The sequence below is a fragment of the Carcharodon carcharias genome, chromosome 1 (assembly GCF_017639515.1).
Source record: "Carcharodon carcharias isolate sCarCar2 chromosome 1, sCarCar2.pri, whole genome shotgun sequence".
NCBI classification, from domain to species: Eukaryota; Metazoa; Chordata; class Chondrichthyes; order Lamniformes; family Lamnidae; genus Carcharodon; species Carcharodon carcharias.
This window is the reverse complement of record NC_054467.1, coordinates 225986469-226007244: the sequence shown is the minus strand read 5'-3', so window position 1 is coordinate 226007244 and position 20776 is coordinate 225986469. Positions and strand designations below refer to the sequence as shown.

Here is a 20776-nt window from a genome sequence, read left to right as displayed (position 1 = left end):
ACAGATTGGGTAAATAATCAGGGTATAGACAGACTGGGTAAATAATCAGAGTACAGAAAGACTGGGTAAATAATCATAGTTTAGACATACTGGGTAAATCAGGGTATAGACAGATTGGGTAAATAATCAGGGTATAGACGGACTGAGGAAATAATCAGGGTTTAGACAGACTGGGTAAATAATCAGGGTATAGACAGGCTGGATAAATAATCAAGGTTTAGACAGACTGGGTAAATGATCAGGGTATAGACAGACTGGGTAATTAATCAGAGTATTGACAGATTGGCTAAATAATCAGGGTAAAGACAGACGGGGAAAATAATCAGGGCATAGACAGACGGGGAAAATAATCAGGGTATAGACAGACTGGGTAAATCAGGGTATAGACAGACTGGGTAAATAATCAGGGTATAGACAGACTGAGGAAATAAACAGGGTTTAGACAGACTGGGTAAATAATCAGGGTATAGACAGGCTGGATAAATAATCAGGGTTCAGACAGACTGGGTAAATGATCAGGGTATAGACTGACTGGGTCATTAATCAGAGTATTGACAGATTGGCTAAATAATCAGGGTATAGACAGACGGGGAAAATAATCAGGGTATAGACAGACTGGGTAAATCAGGGTATAGACAGACTGGGTAAATAATCAGGGTATAGACAGACTGGGTAAATAATCAGGGTGTAGACAGACTGGGTAAATAATCAGGGTATAGACAGACTGGGTAAATAATCAGGGTATAGACAGACTGAGGAAATAATCAGGGTGTAGACAGACTGGGTAAATAATCAGGGTATAGACAGACTGGGTAAATAATCAGAGTATAGACAGACTGAGGAAATAATCAGGGTGTAGACAGACTGGGTAAATAATCAGGGTATGGACAGACTGGGTAAATAATCAGGGTGTAGACAGACTGGGTAAATAATCAGGGTATAGACAGACTGGGTAAATAATCAGAGTATAGACAGACTGAGGAAATAATCAGAGTATAGACAGACTGGGTAAATAACCAGGGTATAGACAGACTGGGTAAATAATCAGAGTATAGACATACTGGGTAAATCAGGGTATAGACAGACTGGGTAAATAATCAGGGTATAGACGGACTGAGGAAATAATCAGGGTTTAGACAGACTGGGTAAATAATCAGGCTATAGACAGGCTGGATAAATAATCAAGGTTTAGACAGACTGGGTAAATGATCAGGGTATAGACAGACTGGGTAATTAATCAGAGTATTGACAGATTGGCTAAATAATCAGGGTATAGACAGACGGGGAAAATAATCAGGGTATAGACAGACAGGGTAAATCAGGGCATAGACAGACGGGGAAAATAATCAGGGTATAGACAGACTGGGTAAATCAGGGTATAGACAGACTGGGTAAATAATCAGGGTATAGACAGACTGGGTAAATCAGGGTATAGACAGACTGGGTAAATAATCAGGGTATAGACAGACTGAGGAAATAAACAGGGTTTAGACAGACTGGGTAAATAATCAGGGTATAGACAGGCTGGATAAATAATCAGGGTTCAGACAGACTGGGTAAATGATCAGGGTATAGACTGACTGGGTCATTAATCAGAGTATTGACAGATTGGCTAAATAATCAGGGTATAGACAGACGGGGAAAATAATCAGGGTATAGACAGACTGGGTAAATCAGGGTATAGACAGACTGGGTAAATAATCAGGGTATAGACAGACTGGGTAAATAATCAGGGTATAGAAAGACTGGGTAAATAATCAGGGTATGGACAGACTGGGTAAATAATCAGGGTATAGACAGACTGGGTAAATAATCAGGGTATAGACAGACTGGGTAAATAATCAGGGTATAGAAAGACTGTGTAAATAATCAGGGTATGGACAGACTGAGGAAATAATCAGAGTATAGACAGACTGGGTAAATCAGGGTATAGACAGACTGGGTAAATAATCAGGGTATAGACAGACTGAGGAAATAAACAGGGTTTAGATAGACGGTGAATAGTCAAGTTATTGACAGACTGGGTAAATAATCAGGGTATAGACAGTATGGGTAAATAATCAGGGTTTAGACAGACTGGGTAAATAATCAGGGTTTAGACAGATGGTAAATAGTCAAGCTATAGACAGACTGGGTAAATAATCAGGGTATAGACAGACTGAGGAAATAATCAGGGTTTAGACAGATGGTAAATAGTCAAGTTATAGACAGACTGGGTAAATAATCAGGGTATAGACAGACTGAGGAAATAATCAGGGTTTAGACAGATGGTAAATAGTCAAGTTATAGACAGACTGGGTAAATAATCAGGGTATAGACAGTATGGGTAAATAATCAGGGTACAGACAGACTGGGTAAATAATCAGGGTATAGACAGACTGGGTAAATAATCAGGGTGTAGACAGACTGGGTAATTAATCAGAGTATAGACAGACTGGGTAAATAATCAGGGTATAGACAGACTGGGTAAATAATCAGAGTACAGAAAGACTGGGTAAATAATCATAATTTAGACATACTGGGTAAATCGGTATAGACAGACTGGGTAAATAATCAGGGTATAGACGGACTGAGGACATAATCAGGGTTTAGACAGACTGGGTAAATAATCAGGGTATAGACGGACTGAGGAAATAATCATGGTTTAGACATACTGGGTAAATCGGTATAGACAGACTGGGTAAATAATCAGGGTATAGACGGACTGAGGAAATAATCAGGGTTTAGACAGACTGGGTAAATAATCAGGGCATAGATTGGCTGGATAAATAATCAAGGTTTAGACAGTGGGTAAATGATCAGGGTATAGACAGACTGGGCAATTAATCAGAGTATTGACAGATTGGCTAAATAATCAGGGTATAGACAGATGTGGAAAATAATCAGGGTATAGACAGACAGGGTAAATCAGGGTATAGACAGACTGGGTAAATAATCAGGGTATAGACAGACTGGGTAAATCAGGGTATAGACAGACTGGGTAAATAATCAGGGTATAGACAGACTGGGTAAATCAGGGTATAGACAGACTGGGTAAATCAGGGTATAGACAGACTGGGTAAATAATCAGGGTATAGACATACTGGGTAAATCAGGGTATAGACAGACTGGGTAAATAATCAGGGTATAGACGGGCTGGATAAATAATCAGGGTTTAGACAGACTGGGTAAATGATCAGGGTATAGACTGACTGGGTCATTAATCAGAGCATTGACAGATTGGGTAAATAATCAGGGTATAGACAGATGGGGAAAATAATCAGGGTATAGACAGACTGGGTAAATCAGGGTATAGACAGACTCGGTAAATAATCAGGGTATAGACAGACTGGGTAAATAATCAGGGTATAGACAGACTGAGGAAATAATCAGAGTATAGACAGACTGGGTAAATAATCAGGGTATAGACAGACTGGGTAAATAATCAGGGTATAGACAGACTGGGTAAATAATCAGGGTATAGACATACTGGGTAAATCAGGGTATAGACAGACTGAGGAAATAAACAGGGTTTAGATAGACGGTGAATAGTCAAGTTATTGACAGACTGGGTAAATAATCAGGGTATAGACAGACTGGGTAAATAATCAGGGTATAGACGGACTGAGGAAATAATCATGGTTTAGACATACTGGGTAAATCGGTATAGACAGACTGGGTAAATAATCAGGGTATAGACGGACTGAGGAAATAATCAGGGTTTAGACAGACTGGGTAAATAATCAGGGCATAGATTGGCTGGATAAATAATCAAGGTTTAGACAGTGGGTAAATGATCAGGGTATAGACAGACTGGGCAATTAATCAGAGTATTGACAGATTGGCTAAATAATCAGGGTATAGACAGACTGGGTAAATAATCAGGGTATAGACAGACTGGGTAAATCAGGGTATAGACAGACTGGGTAAATAATCAGGGTATAGACAGACTGGGTAAATCAGGGTATAGACAGACTGGATAAATCAGGGTATAGACAGACTGGGTAAATAATCAGGGTATAGACATACTGGGTAAATCAGCGTATAGACAGACTGGGTAAATAATCAGGGTATAGACGGGCTGGATAAACAATCAGGGTTTAGACAGACTGGGTAAATGATCAGGGTATAGACTGACTGGGTCATTAATCAGAGCATTGACAGATTGGGTAAATAATCAGGGTATAGACAGATGGGGAAAATAATCAGGGTATAGACAGACTGGGTAAATCAGGGTATAGACAGACTCGGTAAATAATCAGGGTATAGACAGACTGGGTAAATAATCAGGGTACAGACAGACTGAGGAAATAATCAGAGTATAGACAGACTGGGTAAATAATCAGGGTATAGACAGACTGGGTAAATAATCAGGGTATAGACAGACTGCGTAAATAATCAGGGTATAGACAGACTGGGTAAATAATCAGGGTATAGACAGACTGGGTAAATAATAAGGGTATAGATAGACTGGGTAAATAATCATGGTTTAGACATACTGGGTAAATCAGGGTATAGACAGACTGTGTAAATAATCAGGGTATAGACAGACTGAGGAAATAAACAGGGTTTAGATAGACGGTGAATAGTCAAGTTATTGACAGACTGGGTAAAAAATCAGGGTATAGACATTATGGGTAAATAATCAGGGTATAGACAGATTGGGTAAAATTGGGTATAGACAGACTGGGTAAATAATCAGGGTATAGACAGATTGGGTAAATAATCAGGGTATAGACAGATTGGGTAAATAATCAGGGTATAGACAGATTGGGTAAATCAGGGTATAGACAGACTGGGTAAATAATCAGGATATAGGCAGACTGGGCAAATAATCAGGATATAGTCAGACTGAGTAAATAATGAGGGTTTAGACAGACTGGGCAAGTGATCAGAGTGTAGACAGACTGGGTAAATAATCAGGGTTTGGACATGCTGGGTAAATAATCAGGATATAGACAGGCTGGGTAAGTCAGGGTATAGGCAAACAGTAAATCAGGGTTTAGATAGACTGGGTAAATAATGAGGGTTTAGACAGACTGGGTAAATGATCAGGGTATAGACAGACTGGGTAATTAATCAGAGTATTGACAGATTGGCTAAATAATCAGGGTATAGACAGATGGGGAATATAATCAGGGTATAGACAGACTGGGTAAATCAGGGTATAGACAGACTGGGTAAATAATCAGGGTATAGACAGACTGGGTAAATCAGGGTATAGACAGACTGGGTAAATAATCAGGGTATAGACAGACTGAGGAAATAAACAGGGTTTAGACAGACTGGGTAAATAATCAGAGTATAGACGGGCTGGATAAATAATCAGGGTTTAGACAGACTGGGTAAATGATCAGGGTATAGACTGACTGGGTCATTAATCAGAGTATTGACAGATTGACTAAATAATCAGGGTATAGACAGACGGGGAAAATAATCAGGGTATAGACAGACTGGGTAAATCAGGGTATAGACAGACTAGGTAAATAATCAGGGTATAGACAGACTGGGTAAATAATCAGGGTATAGACAGACTGGGTAAATAATCAGGGTATAGACAGACTGGGTAAATAATCAGGGTATAGACAGACTGGGTAAATAATAAGGGTATAGATAGACTGGGTAAATAATCATGGTTTAGACATACTGGGTAAATCAGGGTATAGACGGACAGGGTAAATAATCAGGGTATAGACAGACTGAGGAAATAAACAGGCTTTAGATAGACGGTGAATAGTCAAGTTATTGACAGACTGGGTAAATAATCAGGGTATAGACAGACTGGGTAAAAAATCAGGGTATAGACAGACTGAGGAAATAATCAGGGTTTAGACAGATGGTAAATAGTCAAGTTATAGACAGACTGGGTAAATAATCAGGGTATAGACAATATGGGTAAATAATCAGGGTATAGACAGACTGGGTAAATAATCAGGGTATAGACAGATTGGGTAAATAATCAGGGTATAGACAGACTGAGGAAATAATCAGAGTATAGACAGACTGGGTAAATAATCAGGGTATAGACAGACTGGGTAAATAATCAGGGTATAGACAGACTGGGTAAATAATCAGGGTATAGACATACTGGGTAAATCAGGGTATAGACAGACTGGGTAAATAATCAGGGTATAGACAGACTGAGGAAATAAACAGGGTTTAGATAGACGGTGAATAGTCAAGTTATTGACAGACTGGGTAAATAATCAGGGTATAGACAGACTGGGTAAATAATCAGGGTATAGACGGACTGAGGAAATAATCATGGTTTAGACATACTGGGTAAATCGGTATAGACAGACTGGGTAAATAATCAGGGTATAGACGGACTGAGGAAATAATCAGGGTTTAGACAGACTGGGTAAATAATCAGGGCATAGATTGGCTGGATAAATAATCAAGGTTTAGACAGTGGGTAAATGATCAGGGTATAGACAGACTGGGCAATTAATCAGAGTATTGACAGATTGGCTAAATAATCAGGGTATAGACAGACTGGGTAAATAATCATAATTTAGACATACTGGGTAAATCAGGGTATAGACAGACTGGGTAAATAATCAGGGTATAGACAGACTGGGTAAATCAGGGTATAGACAGACTGGATAAATCAGGGTATAGACAGACTGGGTAAATAATCAGGGTATAGACATACTGGGTAAATCAGCGTATAGACAGACTGGGTAAATAATCAGGGTATAGACGGGCTGGATAAATAATCAGGGTTTAGACAGACTGGGTAAATGATCAGGGTATAGACTGACTGGGTCATTAATCAGAGCATTGACAGATTGGGTAAATAATCAGGGTATAGACAGATGGGGAAAATAATCAGGGTATAGACAGACTGGGTAAATCAGGGTATAGACAGACTCGGTAAATAATCAGGGTATAGACAGACTGGGTAAATAATCAGGGTACAGACAGACTGAGGAAATAATCAGAGTATAGACAGACTGGGTAAATAATCAGGGTATAGACAGACTGGGTAAATAATCAGGGTATAGACAGACTGCGTAAATAATCAGGGTATAGACAGACTGGGTAAATAATCAGGGTATAGACAGACTGGGTAAATAATAAGGGTATAGATAGACTGGGTAAATAATCATGGTTTAGACATACTGGGTAAATCAGGCTATAGACAGACTGTGTAAATAATCAGGGTATAGACAGACTGAGGAAATAAACAGGGTTTAGATAGACGGTGAATAGTCAAGTTATTGACAGACTGGGTAAATAATCAGGGTATAGACAGACTGGGTAAAAAATCAGGGTATAGACATTATGGGTAAATAATCAGGGTATAGACAGATTGGGTAAAATTGGGTATAGACAGACTGGGTAAATAATCAGGGTATAGACAGATTGGGTAAATAATCAGGGTATAGACAGATTGGGTAAATCAGGGTATAGACAGACTGGGTAAATAATCAGGATATAGGCAGACTGGGCAAATAATCAGGATATAGTCAGACTGAGTAAATAATGAGGGTTTAGACAGACTGGGCAAGTGATCAGAGTGTAGACAGACTGGGTAAATAATCAGGGTTTGGACATGCTGGGTAAATAATCAGGATATAGACAGGCTGGGTAAGTCAGGGTATAGGCAAACAGTAAATCAGGGTTTAGATAGACTGGGTAAATAATGAGGGTTTAGACAGACTGGGTAAATGATCAGGGTATAGACAGACTGGGTAATTAATCAGAGTATAGACGGGCTGGATAAATAATCAGGGTTTAGACAGACTGGGTAAATGATCAGGGTATAGACTGACTGGGTCATTAATCAGAGTATTGACAGATTGACTAAATAATCAGGGTATAGACAGACGGGGAAAATAATCAGGGTATAGACAGACTGGGTAAATCAGGGTATAGACAGACTAGGTAAATAATCAGGGTATAGACAGACTGGGTAAATAATCAGGGTATAGAGAGACTGAGGAAATAATCAGAGTATAGACAGACTGGGTAAATAATCAGGGTATAGACAGACTGGGTAAATAATCAGGGTATAGACAGACTGGGTAAATAATCAGGGTATAGACAGACTGGGTAAATAATAAGGGTATAGATAGACTGGGTAAATAATCATGGTTTAGACATACTGGGTAAATCAGGGTATAGACGGACAGGGTAAATAATCAGGGTATAGACAGACTGAGGAAATAAACAGGCTTTAGATAGACGGTGAATAGTCAAGTTATTGACAGACTGGGTAAATAATCAGGGTATAGACAGACTGGGTAAAAAATCAGGGTATAGACAGACTGAGGAAATAATCAGGGTTTAGACAGATGGTAAATAGTCAAGTTATAGACAGACTGGGTAAATAATCAGGGTATAGACAATATGGGTAAATAATCAGGGTATAGACAGACTGGGTAAATAATCAGGGTATAGACAGATTGGGTAAATAATTAGGGTATAGACAGACTGGGTAAATAATCAGGGTATAGACAGATTGGGTAAAATTGGGTATAGACAGACTGGGTAAATAATCAGGGTATAGACAGATTGGGTAAATGATCATGGTATCGACAGATTGGGTAAATCAGGGTATAGACAGACTGGGTAAATAATCAGGATATAGTCAGACTGGGTAAATAATGAGGGTTTAGACAGACTGGGTAAGTGATCAGAGTGTAGACAGACTGGGTAAATAATCAGGGTTTGGACATGCCGGGTAAATAATCAGGATATAGACAGGCTGGGTAAGTCAGGGTATAGGCAAACAGTAAATCAGGGTTGAGACAGACTGGGTAAATAATGAGGGTTTAGACAGACTGGGTAAATAATCAGGGTATGGACAGACTGGGTAAATAATCAGGGTATAGACAGACTGGGTAAATAATCAGGGTATAGACAGACTGGGTAAATAATAAGGGTATAGATAGACTGGGTAAATAATCATGGTTTAGACATACTGGGTAAATCAGGGTATAGACAGACAGGGTAAATAATCAGGGTATAGACAGACTGAGGAAATAAACAGGCTTTAGATAGACGGTGAATAGTCAAGTTATTGACAGACTGGGTAAATAATCAGGGTATAGACAAACTGGGTAAAAAATCAGTGTATAGACAGACTGTGGAAATAATCAGGGTTTAGACAGATGGTAAATAGTCAAGTTATAGACAGACTGGGTAAATAATCAGGGTATAGACTGATTGGGTAAATAATCAGGGTATCGACAGATTGGGTAAATCAGGGTATAGACAGACTGGGTAAATAATCAGGATATAGTCAGACTGGGTAAATAATGAGGGTTTAGACAGACTGGGTAAGTGATCAGAGTGTAGACAGACTGGGTAAATAATCAGGGTTTGGACATGCTGGGTAAATAATCAGGATATAGACAGGCTGGGTAAGTCAGGGTATAGGCAAACAGTAAATCAGGGTTTAGACAGACTGGGTAAATAATGAGGGTTTAGACAGACTGGGTAAATAATCAGAGTTTAGACAGGCTGGGTAAATAATCAGGGTATAGACAGACTGGGTAAATAATCAGGGTTTGGACATGCTGGGTAAATAATCAGGATATAGACAGGCTGGGTAAGTCAGGGTATAGGCAAACAGTAAATCAGGGTTTAGAGAGACAGGGTAAATAATGAGGGTTTAGACAGGCTGGGTAAATAATCAGAGTATAGACAGGCTGTGTAAATAATGAGGGTTTAGATAGACTGGGTGAATAATCAGGGTATAGACAGACTGGGTAAATAATCAGCGTTTAGACAGACTGGGTAAATAATCAGGGTACAGACATACTGGGTAAATAATCAAGGTATAGACACGTTGGGTAAATAATCAGGGTATAGACAGACTGGGTAAGTCAGTGTAGAAAGACTTTCTGTTTAGACTGCATGTATTATACTCACATTGCCCTTCTCAAATTTATTGACGTTATTCTTGCTGTCATAAAGGACCCGCTCCCCTGTGTCTCCCTGCAGGCCTATCAGGCAAATAAAGACATTGGCATCTGTGCCACTGCCGCCTACATTGCCAGTGCAAATGATAACCCGGTATTTCACCACTGCAAGGAACACACACAGAACATGATCATTACCATGGATGTCACACTTAAGCTGAGGGTACTGCCTGCAGGGCTTGCTTTTAAAGCCTCAATGTCCCAATGGTGCCCAAACAGAGATTACTGACACAATGTGGCACCGAGCAATGACTATGGAGTGCAGATCAGTATTTCCCTGTACATAGTGAGCTTCTAATCTCAGCACGCTTCTGATTGTGAACTGGGGAAGACAATGTGGTTTGCTGATGAAGAGGATGTTACCTTGGGGGCATAAGAAACAGGAATTCAACCATTCAGCCCTCGTGACTGCTTCGCCATTCAATAAGATCGTGGCTAAATTTCTACTTCAACTTCACTTCCTGACCTATCTGCATATCCTTTGATCCTGTATACCACCTAATTGCTGTTCATACCCAAATAACTAGTGATCATGCTTCTGTCTCAGATGGGAAATAACACACATCATGGCGGAAAGAGAAAAGCACCTTAAGTGGTGGGAGCAGAGAGTGAAAGATTATAAACATAAACTATAAAAAGCTCCAGTTCTTCTCACTATAACAAGTGGCGTTTTGCAACAGTGAGTAAAAATAGTGGGGGTAATTTTGACTTTGGATGAAAATGTACGAGCGATATAGATTCAACCACCTGTTATATATCTCTCCTGATTTACATTTGTGTTGAAGCCGTAGAGATGAAAATCTGAAGAGATATACAATGGGTGGATGAATCGATAGCCCCTGGTTTACACACCCACCCCAGGTCAAGATTACCCACAGTGATTCTTCTCCTGATGTTTTATATCTTGCCCCCACCCCAACCCATCTGTTTATATATAGCAGCACCTTGGTGTGTGGCCTTCCAGGTGCACGGATGTGCATTGGCTTTGAAGTACTCGGATATGGGGGAGGAAGAAGATGATGAGCAAAAGCAAAAATAAATGAAAAGTGCAAAATCAAAACAAAATCAAAAAATTTGAATGCAGTCTGCCTGGCTTTCTTCCCACTTTACTTGTGCACTCACAGGGCTGGACTTCATCCACATAATCTCCTTCAGCAGGCAGCTCCCGTATGATCTCATTATCATCTTCATTGATGTCCAACCATCGGCCGCAATTGAAATTATATTTTTCCTTCGTCAGTGATTTCATTAAAGTCACCTGCAGTAAATCAGAGCACATATACACATAGGGCAGTATTTTTGCTACCAAGGCAAGGAGCTCAAGTCGGGAAATTTCCCAATTCGGCCGACCTGTCTTGATATAAAGAGACCTTTAACATACAAATTTCATTCAGGGGAAGTGTGGGCATGATCGAGTCAAGCCTGCCACCTCTGGAGGCAGTTCAGATGTAGCCACAGAGGATAGTGAGTGCCAAAGTGGGCTAGATAGAAGGCCCACCTCAGCTCTCTGAGACATAAACACAGTTTTATAAAAGATTGTTAGGCCCTCTAACCCTCATCCCTCCACCTATCCCATCCCCCCTCTATGCCACCTCACACGCCTCCTCCATAACCACCCACCTAGTATCCATTATGGGTAGATCTCAGAAACCACATGGAGATGAAAAAAGTAAACTTCCAACAGTTTAATACACACTTAATACAGAAAAAAAATCCATGAAATCCATTCAAAAATTTTAAATCCCTCAAGTGGTCAATTCATTATAATAAAAAAACTCTTCTATTCAATAACCACATGAAAGGCACCTATTCCTTTAATAGCCTCTATAATTGCCTATACCACTTAAGTCTCACATGTGCCATGTTATTGATGCCCACACATTTATTGTTGCATCCTGTTTTCAGGTTGTATTCTGACCCACCACTGTCAGGCCAATCATTAATCAAAGTGGAAATCTCTGTCAAGGAATGTGATATTATACTGCGAAAAGAAAACGAAGGCTTGCATTCATATCATTCCTTTCATCACCTCAGGATGTCCCTTTACAACCAAGGACATATATTGAAGTGTAGTCACTGCTGTATTGTAGGTGAAGTAGCAGCCAGTTAGGAACTTGTGGTGTTCCCATGCACCTGTTGCCCTTGTCTTTCTAGGTGGTAAAGTTTGCAGGTTTGGAAGGAGCCTTGGCGAGTTGCTGCAGTGCATCTTGTAGGTGGTAAGACTGCTAACACTGTGCATCGGAGAGAGTGAATTTTGAAGGTGGTGGATGGGGTGCCAATCAAGTGGGCTGCCTTGTCCTAAATGGTGTTGAGTATCTTAAATGTCACTGGAACTGCACTCATTCAGGCAAGTGGAGAGTATTCCACCATATTGCTGACTTCTACCTCATAGATAATGGACATAGCTTTAGGGGGTCAGGAGGTGAGTTACACATCACAGAATTCCAAGCCTCTAGTTGTTCTTGTAGCCACAGTATTTATATGGCTAGACCAGTTCAGTTTCTGGTCAATGGTAACCCCCATGATATTATAGTGGGGGATTCAACAATGACAATGCCATTGAATATGAAGGGGAGATGATTAGATTCTCTGTTGTTGGAGATTGTGATTGTCTGGCACTTGTGTTGCACGAATATTACTTGTCACTTATCAACGCAAACCTGAATGTTGTCCAGCTCTTGCTGCCTATGGACACGGAGTCACAAATGATGCTGAACATTGTACAATCACAAGTGAGCATCCCCACTTCTGACCTTAAGATGGAACGAAGGTCATTGAAGAAGCAGCTGAAGATGGTTGAGCCTAGGACACTACCCTGAGGAACTCCTGCAGTAATGTCCTGGGACTGAGATGATTGACCCCCAACAACCACAACCCATTTAGCCTGTTGTCCAGTCAGTCTGTTAAGTTTGAATGAAGTTGTTTTGTAGTTAAAACCTAAGGCACAGGGTTATTCTGCTAGCTCCTAACGTCAAGAGAGATCTCATGTGGGTGTGTGATAAAACAAGTAAAAGGAAATGAATTGGAAAGTCCTCTGTTCATTCCCAACCCACACTATCAATTTATACCCTCTGGATAAAAAGAAAACACACTCTTCGATTCTTACAATAATGGTCTGAAATGTGAAATCCGCAATAAGTAAATAAAATCCTGAAAACATAACAAGACTGATGTTCAGATGAGAATTTTAAGTGGCTAAATGGATTCCATATTACCAATCAAAAAAGACCAAGGAGTTTAGGCTGTCCTTGTCAACATTTTCCCCTAACCAACAGAACTAAAAACAAATTTGCTGTTCTTCATCACGTTTGCTGTTTATGGAATTGTCGTATGTGGAAATTGCCTGCTGCTTTTGTCAACATAACAGTGGCTGCAATTAAAAAGCAATTCATTGGATATGCTGAGGATGTGACAGGGTTCTATACAAATGCAAATTCTTTCTACTTTTCTCAAAAGTGCTAATGCATGTGGGGTCTAGCTCCATAGTGCTAGAAGCCTTGGTCCACATATATGCCTAGGCAGTGAAAAGTGGAGGCTATTTGACTGTGAAGGGCATCACAATTCAGTTTAACCTGATCTTCAGTTGAATGTCATGGGGTCTTTTACATCTACCTGAGAGGGCAGACAGGGCCTTGGCTTAATGTCTCATTCAAAAAATTAGCACCTTTGACAGCACAGCACTGAAGTGTCAACCTGGGTTGTGTGCTCAAGTCTCCAAAGTGGGATCTGAATCCACAACGTTCTGAATCAGAGCTGAGGCGTGGCTGAGGGAGAGACAAAACTAAATAGAAGCTAAATTAAAAGTGAAAGTGTGAAAACAAAATGCACTTGGCAGATGGTATAAACAATCCATCAGAGGATGCTACAAAAGTACCTTAAGGATAAGAGAATAACTAGGGAAAGAGTAGGGCCCATTAAGGACCATAGTGGTAATTTATATGTGGAGCCGGAAGACGTAGGTAGGGTTCTAAATGAATACTTTGTGTCGGTGTTCACAAGTGAGAGGGACGACGTGGGTATGGAAATCAGGCAGAAGGACTGTGATATAATTAAAGAAATTAGCATAGAAAGGGAGGAGGTTCTAAGTGGGCTGGCAGGCTTAAAAGTAGATAAATCTCCTGGCCTGGATGAACTGTATCCCAGGCTGTTGCGTGAGGCAAAAGAGGAGATAGTAGCAGCGCTGGCAATAATTTTCAATACCTCTCTGGCTACAGGAGAGGTGCCAGAGGACTGGAGGACAGCCAGTGTGGTACCATTATTCAAGAAGGGAGGAAGGGATAAACTACAGAACTACAGGCCAGTCAGTCTAACCTCAGTAGTGGGGAAACAATTGGAAGCAATTCTGAGGGATAGAATTAATCTACACTTGGAGAGGCAGGGATTAATCAAGGACAATCAGCATGGTTTTGTTAAGGGGAGGTCATGTCTGACTAATTTGATTGAATTTTTCAAAAAGGTGATCAGATGTATAGATGAGGGCAATGCATTTGACGTAGTCTATTTGGACTTCAGCAAGGCTTTTGATAAGGTCCCGCATGAGAGACTGATAACAAAGGTAAGAACCCATGGGATCCAAGGCAATTTGGAAAATTGGATCTAGAATTGGCAGAGTGGCAGGAAGCAGAAGGTGATGGTCGAGAGGTATTTTTGTGACTGGATGCCTGTGTCCAGTGGGATTCCACAGGGATCAGTGTTGGATCCCTTGCTATTTGCGGTGTATATAAATGATTTAGACTTGAATGTAGAAGGTTGATCAGTAAGTTTGCGGATGACACAAAAATTGGTGGGATGGTAAATAATGAGGAGGATAGCTTTAGATTACAGGAGGATATAGATGGGCTGGTCAGATGGGCTGATCAGTGGCAAATGGAATTTAATCTGGATAAGTGTGAGGTGATGCACTTGGGCTGGACAAACAAGGCACGAGAATACACAATGAATGGTAGGACCCTGGGAAATACCAAGGATCAGAGGGACATGCATCAGAGGTGGTGCAGGACAGTTAGATAAGTTGGTTAAGAAGGCATATGGGATACTTGTCTTTATTAGCTGAGGCATAGAATATAAGAGCGGGGAGGTTATGCTGGAACTGTTAAAACGCCAGTTAGGCCACAGCTAGAATATTGCATGCAGTTCTGGAATACGCATTATAGGAAGGATGTGATTGCACTTGAGAGAGTGCAGAGGAGATTTACTAGGAGATTGCCTGGGCGGGAGAGTTTTAGTTATGAGGAGAGATTGGATAGACTGGAGTTATTTTCCCTGGAGCAGAGGAGATTGAGGAAGGACATGATTGAGGGGTATAAAATTATGAGGGTCATAGATAGGGTAGACAGGAAAGAACTTTTCCCCTTGGTGGAGGGATCAATAACCAGGGGGCATAGTATTAAGGTAAGGGACAGGAGGTTTAGAGGGGATGTGCGGAAGAATTTTTTCATCCAGAGGGTGGTGGGAATCTGGAACTCACTGCCTGAAAGGGTGGTAGAGGCAAAAACCCTCATAACATTTAAGAAGTATTTGGATGTGCACTTGCGATGCCATGGCATACAAGGCTATGGGCCTAGTGCTGGAAAATGAGATTAGAATAGTTAGATACTTGTTTGACCAGCACAGACTCAATGGGCCAAAGGGCCTTTTTCTGTGCTCTGGACCTCTATGACTCTATGACCACATAACTACAGGGTAACTCTCCCTCAGATTTTTCCTTCATGTGTGGCAGCTCCTGTTTACATTCTGTATCCATCCTTGATAGTATAACCAACATTGAGGATTCACCACGGTGAAATTTATTGGCCTAGTCATACATCTGTTGGTGGGGGGGGTGAGGGCTAAAAAAGAACATTGCGGTGAAGGGGAAAAAAGGACATAATTGGAAGGGTGCAAGAGAGGACATCAAGGTGGGGAGGAAGAGAAAACATCATGGGGAAAGAAAGGAAATTGCAGGTGGAAGGGAAGACATCGTGGGGCAAGAGGGGACATCGCAGGGGAAGAGGGGACCTCGCAGGGGAAGGGAAGACATTGCAGGGGGAAGAGAGGACATTGCAGAGGGAAGAGGGGGTGTCGCAGTGGAAGAAAGGACATCACAGGGGAAGGAGGGGACATCGCAGAGGGAAGAGGGGACATCGCAGAGGGAAGAGGAGACATTGCAGGGGGAAGAGGGGGTGTCACGGGGGCGTCACAGGGGGAATAGGGGACATCGCAGGGGGAGGAGGGGACATCATGGGGAAGAGGGGGTGTCGCAGTGGAAGAGGGGACATCACAGGGGGAAGAGTGGACATTGCAGGAGAAGAAGGGACATCGCAGGGAGAAGAGGGGACATCACAGGGGGAAGAGGGGACATCGCAGGAGGAAGAGGGGACATCACAGGGGAAGAAGGGACATCGCAGGGGGAAGAAGGGACATCACAGAGGAAGAGGGGACATCACAGGGAGAAGAGGAGACATCACAGAAGAAGAAGGGACATTGCAGGGGGAAGAGGGGACATTGGAGGGGGAATAGGGGACATTGCGGGGGGAAGAGGGGACATCGCAGGGGAAGAGGGGATACAGCAGGGGGAAAGAGAGGACAGTTCAGGGGAAGGGGGACATCATGGGGGAGCATGGGGAGAAGGGAGGACATTGTGGGGAGGAGGTGACTGGGAAATTGAGTGGGGAAGAAGGGAATTGCTGGGTGAAGAGAGGACATCTTGGGGGTAGGAGGGACATTGCAAGGGCGCCAGTGTAAAACTCAGTGTAAATGGCTGGAGGAGCTAGGGTTGTTCTCTTTGGACAAAGGAGATTGAGGGGAGATTTGATAGAATTCTACAAGATTATGACAGGTTTAGTTAAGATAGACAAAGAAAAGCTGTTCCCATTAGCTGATGGGAACAGATCTAAAATTTTGGGGAAGAGATTTAGGGGAGAGAACTTTTCACTCATCATGTGGAACTCACAGCCAATGGGTGGAATTGGAGATGATCAATGATTTCAAAAGGAAATTGGATGGGAACTTCAGGAAAATGAACTTGTAGGGCTAAATCTGGGGACAGAGCAGGCAGCGGGACTGACTAGATTGCTCCACAAAGTGCTAGCATGGACTTGGTGGACCAAATGGCCTCCTTCTGTGACATAATGCTTCCAAGGAAAAAATCTTGTGGAAGCGATGAGGCTGGAGATCCAGCAAAAGTCCTGCGTTATCACTTTCCAGGAAGGCCCGTCACATTTTGTTCCACTCGGGCACTTGACAGGCCAGCAAGAACTGTGAGAGCAGAAGTCCGCCTGCCAAGAGCTGCTGGCCTATCAGAGGTCAGCACGACACCCATCCAAGGCCTATTATCATTGCTGGATCCCAAGCCAGAGGTGAGTGGTGGGAGGGGTGGGGGTTCTGGTTGGGGGTGGGTGGGGAGGCAGGAGGGAAAGGTTGGCAGTAAGGACAAGGGGCTAGCTCTATGTGGGCCATCGCCCTACCTGATGACAGGACTTTCGAACAGGTACTGAGTGCCTTTGAGTGAGGGACTCCCCAGAGGGGCCTGCAAGCAACCAGCAGTGGGGGCGGGAAGGCTGTCTACAGGCCTTCCTTCTATGGTCTTAACCAGGGTGGAGACGAGCATGTGGCAAAGTCCCCACCCACCAATCTCCCACCTGATTGAATGCCTCCCACCACTAAACTAGCCACAGGGGAAGGCACAAGATTCCACGCTATGACTCTATGACTCTTTGTAATGATGCCACTGAGATTCTCCATGGAAGGGATTGAGTTTCAGGTTCAGAGTAAATGTAGGGTCCAAACCTAAAGAAATAAAAAAGGGAAAATCCACAACTGTGCAGATTTTACTGGCCTATGGCAGGAGTGGGATTGTCAGATTTTCTTTATTTTTCATGGAATATGAGAATTTGTTCCCCATCTCTCATTCCCCATCAGAGTGTGGTGGTGAGCCACCTTCTTGAACTGCAGTCCATTTGGTGTAGGTACATCTATAGCACTATGACTTTTCTGTAGCCGTTTCATCCAATTCAGAAATAAGAGTCAACCACAGTGTTGTGGGTCTAGGGTCACATATAGATGTCATGAAGCTATTAATGTATATAACATTTTGGAAACATTTTCTTCTAAAATAGAGCTTTAGTCTGCTGGTGTGTCTTAACAGGATTAAAGACAGCTAGTCTGGGTGCTTTGATGAGTACTAGTTTTGATATGTAAGAAAGATAGCGTGCATTTGCATTATTTGAATAGAGCATTCAAGAAGTGGGGTGAAAACTTGACACCTATCTAGCAGCTACCAAGCCATATGTTTACATTACTAATAAAATAGTTACTATGAAAGGGGTTTCATTGTTAGAAGCTAAAGTTCAAGGAGGTTTTTAATACAATGAGAGTTTGAATTCAATCAGTGGTGGTAGGTATAACTTCAGTAGTTTTCGGGTGTGCAGGCAGAGGCAATGTAAGATTAAAAGGCAGCTGCAAGCCTCCAAATGGCTCCACAGTGAAAAGAATCTCATTTTGAATTCATAAGGTAAAAATGCTTTGCCTGGTGTTTGGTTAAGTCTATGGGTTGCTGTTGCCTTAATGGAGATTAGTTTGGGAATTTGTTAAAGCTATGACAGTAGTAATTTGTAGCCATGTGTATATATATTTTTAACCTGTATAAATTAATAAAATGTTTCAATTAGTTTAATGTAAAACCTCAAGAACTGATGGTCTGATTCCTGAATTTAGAGTCGCATCTCAAACATAACACTTAAAATTATACATTATGACAGTTGTTTAATGTTTCCCTCAGGGATTTTTAAATAACTCTGCTTTACTAACTGCATTGGTCATAACAATAAGTCTCAAGGCTTTTACTTAGCTTAATGATGATTCATTTTGTTTCATGATCACCATGAAAATGTACAAACTCTTTATTCTAGATTTATTAATTAATTGAATTTAAATTCCATCAGCTTCCATCATGGGATTTGAACTCAAACCTCCACAGCATTAGCCTGTGCCTCTGAATTATTGCTGCAGTAACATTAGCACTACCCTAGCCGACATGCTATAGCTTTTCCTTACTCTGCACTTTCTTATTTCAGTTTAATAACTTACTTTGTTCAAATGCCAGCCAGCAAAAGGATGTCTTTTCTCGTGCCAGATTCGCAGCTTGTAAATGGTTCCTAGTTCTGGGAGTTCAATCTACAAGAGGCAAAAGACACATGAAGTGAATCTTTAAAAATCAATCCATACAGAATCATGTTCTGCTTTCTGTACTTCAGTCATGGGCTGGAATTTTCCAGCCCCATTGGTGTCAGGTGTCATGGGGTTGCAATATGGCGAGAATGTCAAAAATTGGATTCAAGCCATTGTGAGACCAGTTTGCGATCGTCCGCTCCATCCGTCAATGACGGGCCACGTTTCCTGCTGCCGTGCATCGTGAATGTCATTTTAATATATTTGCATCTAATTATTAGCCCTGCTCACTGGAATCACGCTCTCTCCCCCCCACGTCAAAGTTACTGTCCAAGTTGGCAGGACTTCAGAACAGTGTGCCTCATGACTGCACCGGGCGAGCTGATCTTTGAGGGGAACTCGGAGGTGAGTGTACACAACCTGGCGCAGAGCTCACGAGCATCGCCCATAAGACATCGAGGAAGAGCACATTCGCAGGGGTGCACAGGCAAGTCACTGTTCCCTAGCTGGCTTTCAGTGTGGTGCTGGGGCAAGGGCTCCAGTGTGGGTCAGACCGGGGGTATTGGGGGGCATGGCAGCCCATACAGTCTAAAGGAAAGACTCAAGCAGATGCTGGGGGTATGGGGGAAATGGCCACACAATTGGAAAAACTTGTCAAAAGTGAGCATTCTTCCACAGCTGAGACCGTTCAGCTGCAGCTCCAATGACAGTCGGGAGTCAGGCCTCTGAACCTTTTCTGCCCACTCAAGCAGCGCAAACACATGAAAGTGCCACAAAATGCTTCAGAACTTTTCACCCCTCGGGTGCAGGCTGCAAATTAATGTGCATTTTAGGGGGCAGCACAGCAATTGGCTGACTGGGCAAGTTGTACAATCCCCTTATGAAAGGTGGACATGGTGCAGTCACTGGTGGAGGTGCTCACAGCCCCTTGCAATGTCTTTATTAAGGTTTGGACCAGTATCACCCATGTTGAGGGATACTAACAGTGCAGCCTTGCAGTGCGGGTTAGGAGAATACCTCCGCCTGAGCTGAGAGTACAGCATGCAGTCCAGTGGCTGAAGCTATGGCCAGTTGGTTACGTGGAGCGGGGTGGAGGTGTGTTGGGTTTCAGGCAGCCAATGAGCGCACTACACATTGGCCATCCAAGTGGTGGCCAGCACCCTCTTGCACATGTGAGGGGGCCTTCAGACTTAACAAAGAGAGGTCCTTAGTACACCTATGCTAACCCACACATCTTTCGCTTTGATTCTGCAGGAAGAGAACATCAGGATCATGGAGCCTGGTGATTCAGCGTATGCCTCATGGCTTACAGGGAGCAGAGAGGAAGAAGAGAGTGGTGGAGGCGCCTGGCTCGGCAAAGGGAGAAGCACCTCCCTCAAAATGAAGGGGCGCAGGGTCTGCTGCGCATGCTGCTGAAGATCCACAGCAAGCCGTCACTTGTAGGTGCTTCGCCAGACCAGATTCTATAGACACCACCTGTCATTCCTGCTGATGGCTGAGAACCAGTGTTACCGAAGACTGCACATGTCTATGGAATTGGTCAGTCACATATGCCACCTGCTGCAGGATTTGTCGCCATGAGAACATGGAGGGCATCTACTGCCAGTGGCCATGCATATGACTGTCAATTACGCCAGCTGCAAGGGCTTCCACTCACTGAATGTTCAGCTGCGACCACCACAGACACATCCTGCAGGTCTAGGCACGATTCCCAGGAA

The 20776-nt window shown here is 42.4% G+C and overlaps 1 protein-coding gene across 1 annotated transcript in view; it reads right to left on the bottom strand.

The window, feature by feature from the left end:
* Nucleotides 1-20776, bottom strand: part of loxhd1a (lipoxygenase homology PLAT domains 1a) — a 287997-nt gene that overhangs the window by 125952 nt on the left and 141269 nt on the right. The window contains exons 16-18 of the mRNA XM_041183529.1: nucleotides 18978-19064; nucleotides 11034-11169; nucleotides 9862-10016 (exon numbers count right to left, since the gene is read on the bottom strand). Of these exons, the coding sequence (XP_041039463.1) occupies nucleotides 9862-10016; nucleotides 11034-11169; nucleotides 18978-19064 (378 nt within the window). The remainder of the gene's footprint in view (nucleotides 1-9861; nucleotides 10017-11033; nucleotides 11170-18977; nucleotides 19065-20776) is intronic.